At 50.8% G+C, this 9,241-nt stretch overlaps 1 protein-coding gene across 1 annotated transcript; it reads left to right on the forward strand.

The window, feature by feature from the left end:
* The first annotated feature begins 5,813 nt into the window (after window positions 1-5,813).
* On the forward strand, window positions 5,814-8,409 carry CISH (cytokine inducible SH2 containing protein). Its single transcript, XM_040408044.1, has 3 exons — window positions 5,814-6,079; window positions 6,257-6,504; window positions 7,553-8,409. The coding sequence occupies exons 1-3, from the start codon at window positions 6,033-6,035 to the stop codon at window positions 8,053-8,055; spliced, it is 798 nt and encodes a 265-aa protein (XP_040263978.1). The 5' UTR covers window positions 5,814-6,032; the 3' UTR covers window positions 8,056-8,409.
* Window positions 8,410-9,241: the final 832 nt, after the last annotated feature.

Raw genomic sequence — 9,241 nt, forward strand, 5'->3', positions numbered from 1 at the left:
ACCAACCCCACTATTGCCTCCTCCTCACCCTATCACCCCTCTCTTGCCTTCACCCCACTCAATATTACCAACCTTACCTACCCTCAACAACCACACTCCTGGCCTCCGCCTCACCCTACCGCCCCACTCCTGTCTCCGCCTATCCCTATCACTCTACTACTGCCTCCACCCCACTCAACAGTCCCATCTCTACTTCCCCCGACGAACCCCACTATTGCCTCCACCTCATCCTACTGCCCCACTCCTGTCTCTGTTTCACCCTTTAGCTCCACCTCACCATACTGCCCCACTCTTGCTTTCACCTCACCAACTGACATCTGCCTTCACCTCACCTTACCAACCAGCTCCTGCCTTCATCTCACCTGACCACCCCACTCCTGCCTACACCTCACCCTACTGCCCCACTTCCAGTCTCCACCCCATTCGACCAACCCCACTACCGGCCTCCACCTCACCGGAAAACCCCACTCCAGGCATCCACATCACCCTACTGCCACACTCCTGCCTCCACCTCACCCTGCCACCCAACTACTGCCTCCACCTCACCTCTCTCGACCAACCCCATTATTGCCTCCATCCTCACCCTACCACCCCACTCCTGCCTCCACTTCACCCAACCAACCCCACTATTGCCTCCATCCTCACCCTACCACCCCAATCCTGCCTCCACTTCACCCAACCAACCCCACTATTGCCTCCATCCTCACCCTACCGCCTCACTATTGCCTCCACCTCACCTCTCCCGACCAACCCCACTATTGCCTCCATCCTCACCCTACCGCCTTACTATTGCCTCCACCTCACCTCTCCCGACCAACCCCACTATTGCCTCCATCCTCACCCTACTCCTGCTCTGACCTCTGTGGACCCCAGCAGACAGAATCAGTAAGCGTCACATGTAATAAGACATAATGAATCCTCTCCTCCAGTCTTATGGCCGCCTTTCCTTCTTTTTTGGTTTAGATCCAATTACAATTTTGGCAACAAAAAACAGATAAGAAAACAAGAGAAGTGTGAACGATGCCAGGGATTTTCTTCTCTTGTCTCTCCCTCATGAACCACTGGAGGGCGATACAGTCTAACAGACACCAGAGGGCGATACAGTCTAACAGACACCAGAGGGCGATACAGTCAAATTCAAAATAAGCTTTATTGGCAGGACCAAGTACATGATTTTAGCATTGCCAAAGCATTTAAGGATTTTTGGGGGTGGATTGGTGGGGGCGATGATATGGGGTAATGGGTAAATCCGGGGGACATATTCAGGGTTGAGGGATGATATAACGGGGGGGGGGGAAGGGTGAGTCCGTGTTGGGGGTTTAGCGGTCCGGGGTCTCTTATGGTCCTCTCAGTCGGTGACATCCTGTGACATATTGTACAGCTATTCTCACCATCGGCTCCTCTTCTCCCAGCACAATGTGGAGTCTCCTCTTCTCTTCCATAGAGGTGAAGTCTGGGATGAGAGTGGAGAGTCTCTGAAAGTGAGTGTCCCTCAGCGCTGAGTACTTGGGGCATTGTAGCAGGAAGTGGCCCTCATCCTCCAGGGCCCCCTGGTCACACTGCTGGCACCGTCTGCTCTCCCGCGGCTTGTAGGTCTGTCTGTGCCGCCCCGTCTCCAAGCTGTGGGCGCTCAGTCTGTACCGGCTCAGGACTTGTCTGTCTTTGGGCTCTTGTAGTATCTCCAGGTATGGGGCCAGTTTGTCTTCTCTCTGCGGTGATTGGTAGACGGTGAGTTTCTTGGAGTTTGCTATCTCATTTCTCCATTCTCTGACATAGTTTTCTTTAGAATCCTTTATTCATTACATCCTTTATTTGGTATTTTCTTAGGCCGTGTGTATGGGAGCTTTGGATGGACAGGGTGGAGATCAGTTTTTGCAGCCCACATGGTTTGGAGTGGTCCTTGTTGGCCAGTAGGGCTTTATGGTGGTATGAGTTAGGGCTGCTGTTCTGTAGGTGGTTCCAATATGATAGCAAGAAGTAAAGGAAATCTTCCCAGCTCAGCCCGGAAAGCCTTGTTAGAAGTGCTCCAATGAACCTGGAGGAGGTGTTTGCAGAATTCCAGGTGGAATGTTTCTGTTGGGCTGGAATCCCATTTGGTTTGCTCTGGATAGATGATGGGGCCCCATACTTTACTGCCATAGAGGAGGATTGGGGTGATGACGCTGTCAAATATTTTAAGCCAGACTCTCACAGATGGCTTTATTTTGTACAGTCGTCTCCTAATGGCATAGAAGGTTCTACACGTCTTGTCTCTCAGGGCCTCTATGGCTGGCTTGAAGCTTCCTGTTTGGTTCATATCTAGGCCGAGGTATGTATAGCAGTTGGACTCCTCCACAGTGCAGCTGTTTAGTGTAAGGGAAGAACTCTTGATTTTTGTGTTCTTCCTCTGGAAAACCATGACCTTTGTTTTCTTTGCGTTGATGGGTAGTGCCCATGCCGCACTGTACTTCTCCAGGACTTCCAGGCTGTCTTATAGGCCTCTCTCTGTTGGTGACAGTAATAGGAGATCATCTGCATACAACAGGAACTTCACCGCTGTGTCATGTAGGACCAGTCCTGGTGCTGAGGAGGATTCTAGGGCTGCAGCCAGCTCATTGATGTAAATGTTGAACAGAGTTGGACTTAGACTGCAGCCCTGTCTAACTCCCCGAGCCTGCTGGAAGTACTCTGTTCTTCTCCCATTCATCTTTATGCTGCAGGTGTTCTCAGTATAGGAGCTCTTGATGACCTCATAAGTCTTCCTTCCTATTCCACTCTCCAGTAGTTTGAGGAACAGACCTGGGTGCCACACGGAGTCAAAGGCCTTCAAAGCAGGCAAATATCTTCCCGTGCTTTGTATTGTGGACATGGTTCTTGATGAGATGGGTATAGATGTGATCTGTAGTGCGATGGTTTGGCATGAACCCGGCTTGGCTTCTGTGGAGGACATTACGCTGTGTCAGGAAGGTGAGGATCCTTCTGTTCAGAATACTATTGAACAGTTTTCCCAGCGTGCTGCTGACACAGATTCCTCTGTAGTTGGCCGGGTCATACTGGTCTCCACTCTTATGGATGGGTGTTATGAGGCCTTGGTTCCATACATCAGGGTAGTGCCCAACACTCAGGGCCAGGTTGAAGACCTTCCATATTGCGGCATGTACCTCTGGAGAACTGTGTTTTATCATCGCTGGAAGGATTCCATCCATCCCACTGGATCTTTTACATCGCAGGTCTTGGATTTTCTCAGCTATTTCTTGGGGTGTCATGGGTGTGTCTAGGGGGTTTTGGTAATCTTTGATTGCTTCCTCCATTTCATTGAGTCTTTGGATGATGTGATTTTGTTCCACACTCAGCTCCTCATTTGGAATGTCTTTGTACAGGCTCTTGAAGTAGTTGAGCCAGATATTGCCATTTTGGATGTGGAGATTGGTTTTCTTGGATCCTGAGCCGATTTGATTCCAGGTTTCCCAGAAAGAGTTTTCCTGAAGAGCCTCTTCCAGTTGTTGCAAGTTTCTGGAGATGAAGTCTTGTTTCTTCTTTCTCAGGATTTGTTTGCAGTTTTTCTGTAGGGGCCCCATAAGTGCTCCTCAGATCAATATTGTCAGGGTCTCTGTGTTTTTTATTTGAAGCTGTTCGCAGGGCGTTCCTTAGAGTTCGGCATTCTCTATCAAACCATTTATTAGGCTGTATATTGGCTGATTTTCGGTGGGTGACTTTTTTGATGTTAGAGGTTTCTGCGATGATGTGTAATATTCTTTGGAGGTCCTCTGCTGCTCGGTTCACCCCTTGGGGACTTAGTACATAGGTGGTGTTGTGGAAGTTTACAAACCGTTCTTTGATGTCAGGTCTGTTGGCTACCTCTCTGTAGGTTGTGGTAGACTGTCTGGACCATTTAAATGATGGTGGGAGGTTGTACAGACCGGTCTGATGGGGTTTTGATATAGAGCAGTAGTTGGCTGTGGTCTGACAGGTGTGTTTGTGGGGTGATTGTGAAGGCGTTGATGTCTGTGGGGTTCATGTCTGTGTGTAGTCTTACCTACTGTACATGGGAGATTAGTGTGCATCTTCCCAGAGAGTCTCCCTTGGTGCGGCCATTCAGACTGTAGAGCCCTAGACTCCGACACAGATTCAGCAGTTTTCTTCCACTCTTGTTGATTGTATTGTCATAGCCTCTGTGTCTGTATGGACTCCTGGCAGTAGCTTTCAGATCCCAGGCTAACAGACACCAGAGGGCGATACAGTCTAACAGACACCAGAGGGCGATACAGTCTAACAGACACCAGAGGGCGATACATTCTAACAGACACCAGAGGGCGATACAGTCTAACAGACACCAGAGGGCGATACATTCTAATAGACACCAGAGGGCGATACATTCTAATAGACACCAGAGAGCGATACAGTCTAACAGACACCAGAGGGCGATACAGTCTAACAGACACCAGAGGGCGATACAGTCTAACAGACACCAGAGGGCGATACATTCTAACAGACACCAGAGGGCGATACATTCTAACAGACACCAGAGGGCGATACATTCTAACAGACACCAGAGGGCGATACAATCTAAGGTCCCTATCAGTCTGTCTTTGGCGTGTTGGAGAAAACCCACGCAAACACAGGGAGAACATACAAACTCCATGCAGCTGTTGTCCTTTGTCGGATTCTAACCCAGGACCCCAGTGCTGCAAGGCACCGGAATCACGCCTCTCCACCTCTTTTCAGTCTACAGGAAATATAAATTTTCTAAATAACGCAATGAAATGGGGGAGGGGGCTATGATCAGATTAAAGGGGATCCGTCTCTGAGGCTCCTTATATCAAATCTGATGGGCACAACTGTACCCACTATAAGACTAATCCAGGATATGCTCCGCCTACCTGACTCCTCAAAAATTGACCTTTTTGTCACGGGACACTCATTCTTCTCATTGGCTGAGGGGTCTAACATTGGTCACCCACATCTGTTTACTGGACAGGGGGCCGCCTTCATGAATCCCCCTTCTCTATCCTGCACTGACTGTCCGCGCACTGTGTAATGCCTCATTCCTCCTCCGGGGGCGCTGCAGGGAGACTGAACACTAACTGCACAGATTACAGAAGGTCCTGGGGGTCCCTGTGAGGGGAGACTTTGCGATTGGTTTATTATAAAAGGTCCCTTCTAGTAGGTCGGGACTGTACAAAGTGGAGAACCCCTTCAAGCTTAACACAGGGGAGCAGCAGAGCTGTAAGTGCGCGGTGTAGCGGTGCGATCCCAAATCCGGATAACAGATTACTTATTCTTATATGGCGCCACCATATTCCACGGCGCAGTACGGAGATGGCCGTCACGTCAGCACCTGTCCCCATAGAGGTCACAATCTGATCTCCTATCGATGGCAGATCCTTCAGAGCGTGATGACATCATCTACAATGACGTGACGTCATCGGTGGTCATGCCCTGTATGAGGCACCCCCATGGAAGGAGACATGAGGCCACTTCCGCTGCCTGCCCCTCTAAATATAGGCTGCCCTGCCTGTGTCACCGCGTCATGACTGCAGGGAAGCACAGAGGAATTTCTGGAATCACATCAATTCCCTGGAAATGCAAAAGGGGGGGCAAAAAGCAGAGCATTAACCCTTCCAGGGCTGGCAGAGACCGGTTTAACCCCTTCCCTGCAGCACTTCCTATCTCGTCTGAGGACAGCAGCAGGCAGTGCAGACCTCTCCCAGGGCTGGGGGCCACTCCTTCTCCGGCCCCTGGGGTTGGCTGCAGGAACGGGGCCCCTCCTCCTCCGGCCCCCAGCCATTGGTGGATTTACATAGTTCGGCCCATTTTTCCTGGAAAGTTCTTGGAAATAGATTAGCCAAGTTCTGCTGTTACGCTGGGACAACACACACCCAATGCCACTATATATAGACGCAGAGGCGGCGGCGGCTGCACGGGTTTGATAGCAGCGATCCGCTCGGAGAGGACACATCGCACGCCGTCACAAAACTATTTACTGACGAGGCTTTTCTTTTTGGACGTTCGCCCCCTTGCCCGGTACTGAGCCGTCGCTGCGGTGCCACCTCATGCCTTTCCGCTCTTCCTGGACGGATATGATTCTTTGTGTGAGAGGGTAAGACGCCTTATTATCCGTTATTTCGAAAAAGCTGATCCGTTCCGCAGAGCGTGACGCGTCTCCGGTTATTGTGGTGCCCTGTTGGACGCCGCGCGTCATGTGTAGAAATCTATAGCCTCTGATGCACTAAACTCCTCTCCTCCTGCGCGTGTGTAACGTCTCCTTCTATTTCAGTCCACAGAGCCTGTTGGCCGAGCAAAGGGTTTGTCGACCCTCATCCTGTGTGGGGGTCCCGGGCTTTGCAGTCGACCAAGTCATGCACCCCCTGGACCCTCCAGCCTGTCCGGGGCACTCGCCCAATGCTCCCGAGGTGCCCCCAAGGACGACAGAGCCGTCTCCGCCACCCCCCCAGAACGTGGTCAGGGACCCAGAGGAAGACCTGCTCTGCATCGCCAAGACGTTCTGCTACCTCCGAGAATCAGGTAAGACCCCAGAAACACTGCAGGGGGGAGGGGCTTGGTCTCTTTAAAGGAACGGTAGCATTCTTAGAAACGGGGTGACCCTTTAAGTGACAGTTAACTCTTTCCCACACCTACTTTGTGATGCTGTTCCGTATATTGTAGTGTAGTCATCATATATACTGGATGGAAGAGGTGACATCTGGCGTGGATGTGACATGACGCACTTTGGCGCTTTAAGCTAAAAAAAAAAAGAATTAGAATACGGAAAACGGGCGGGCGCTAAAACTTGTGGTCTAATGGAACATTAAGAGCCCTTTGTCTTCTGACGTGTTTCAAAGAATGTTTTAAAAAGCCACAAAATAAACAGAATAAATGAACGGATAATTCAGCGTTATTTCCGCTTTAATATTCGCTGACGCATTTGACCTGGTAACGGTCTCTGTATTTTTCCGTAAACTCATAGACGCGAGCAGCTACGGTCACAAAGATGGAGCACGAGACGAAACTCGAAATTCAGGAGCTGCGACGTTAGACGGAACGCGGCAGAAAGTTCGCTTTGAAAGTTAACCCCAAAAATCCCAGATTTAAAAATAAAAAAAAAAAAGGAAGTAAATTAACTAAAATGAATGACAATCCTGAGAAACTCCCTGAGAATCGCGACGTTCCTGACTGCAGCGAGTGGAGAACGTCCGACTTTCGTTGATTTCACGGCATCTGTTCGAGGAGGTTTATTTTTCCGTACGCATTTTTCAGAATTTCGGGTCTTTCGCTGGAGAATCCTCCCATCATCCGTCCACCTGTTACAAATCCTCAGCTCCACAAGGGTGGTCATTCAGCTTTTCCGAAGCCGTGATTGGTAAATCTGCCCAGTTTGGCGCAGTTTTTGGATGTATCACCACCTGACTGGATGCATCTACTATTCAGGAGCCTGGAAAAGCTGAGTGACAACCCCGGCAGAAGCTTCCTCCCATCCAGCTTTCCCAGAACCAGATAGCGCCTCAGGGACAGATATTTGGGGGGGTTTCGGCCGGACATTACTACATGTTGTGTCTCTCTCTCCCTCGCTCAGGTTGGTACTGGGGGCCGATTACAGCCACAGAGGCCAAACAGAGACTCCAGAAGATGGCAGAAGGCGTCTTCCTGGTGCGGGACAGCACTCACCCCAGTTACCTCTTCACGTTGTCCGTCCGGACGAACCGGGGGCCCACCAACGTTCGCATCGAGTACTCAGACAGTCTCTTCCGCCTGGACTCTAACTGGCTGTCTAAGCCTCGGATCCTCTCCTTCCCTGACGTCGTCAGCCTGGTACAATATTACGTCTCGTCCTGCAGCTCCGAGAGCTCGAAGGACCCCGACAGCCAGTCGCCCCCCGCACCCGCCTCCCTTAAAGAGCCAGCTGCCGTGCACCTCAAGCTTCTACGACCCCTGCATCAGAGCGGAGAGAGTCCGAGCCTGCAGCACCTGTGCCGCCTACAGATAAACCGCAGTGTGGCCCCGGGCGCAGACCTCACAGACCTGCCTCTGCCCAGAAGGATGGTGCAGTACCTGCAGGGCTACCCATTCAGGCTCTGATCCTCGCAGGGCAGGACTGTCGATACATTTCCCGCTGAGGGCGCCGTACGTCCAGGATTGTAAATAATCACGTATTTATTATGAGCAGAGGATTCCCCCAGCAGTCGCTGCGGGGTTCAGCTGCCCCCTCACTGTCATCGGACTGGTGCCAGCCGTGGATTATACCTGTGAGCGGCCCGGCTATTGTCTGGACTTGTTTGCTGGGCGTAGTCGCTGACTGGTCACCGTCAGGGCTCAGTCTACTGTGGACGCCGGATGACACGTCTGCTGCCCCCTGATAAGGCGCGGGGCTGCACTTTGGTGGTTATGCTGCGAGGACTTCGGGCGATGACAATAAATCGCATTTCTTACTAATGTGCTCAACGTGTCTTTTTAATCCCCGATTATTTAAAGGCCCTTCCCTCTATGGCCAAGTTTCTGTTATACCTGTCTCTGAGAAAAGATGGATGACAGACAATATGGCCTCCGTTAAAGGGGCCGACGCTCAGCATGCTTGTGACCGGTTATATAATGATACTACCCCTCCCCTGCAAGGCTACATAACTGGGTGCCAACAACCTCCAGCGGAGTTGTAAGGCGGCCATATTGGTTATTATCCAGCTTTCCCAGAGGCAGATATACAGAGCCGCTAATGACTTTACCGTTTATATTTTGCTCATGTAACGGTCGTACATTAATGTTATTATTGCAGCATTTCAGACTGCACCGGCCGCATCTATAACCACTGAGCTGGAACTACAACTCCCACCATGTGGCTGTGTCCGTTCACCAATGCATTCCTCAGCACTGGAGTGAACTGGGCAGTCACTGGGATTTTCCATGATTCATACAACATCCACTGATAGAACAAAAGGAATTTTCCAAGAATGCGTCTCACTTAAAGGGGGCATCCGTAGAAATCCTTCAGCTCGGGCGAGTGAAACATGAAGTGCACATAAGTAGGACTGTAAAAATGCTGGTCGCCCCTGCGTCACTAAGGGTTAACAAACTGAAAGTGACACATTGCAACAATGTATCAACCTAACAGTAGTTGTAGCTTCCTGCAGTTGATACTTTATTGTCCTTTTTAAGGTTTACACCTCCGGTAAATTGCTGATCCATCGCTCATCCAGAGCTCTCAGATGCACGGCAAAGCATATTAGGAAGGCACTAGACATTCCTCGGTCCCCTCCTGCCCTGGACGCCT

Source organism: Bufo bufo, chromosome 9, assembly GCF_905171765.1.
Source record: "Bufo bufo chromosome 9, aBufBuf1.1, whole genome shotgun sequence".
Lineage (NCBI taxonomy): Eukaryota > Metazoa > Chordata > Amphibia > Anura > Bufonidae > Bufo > Bufo bufo.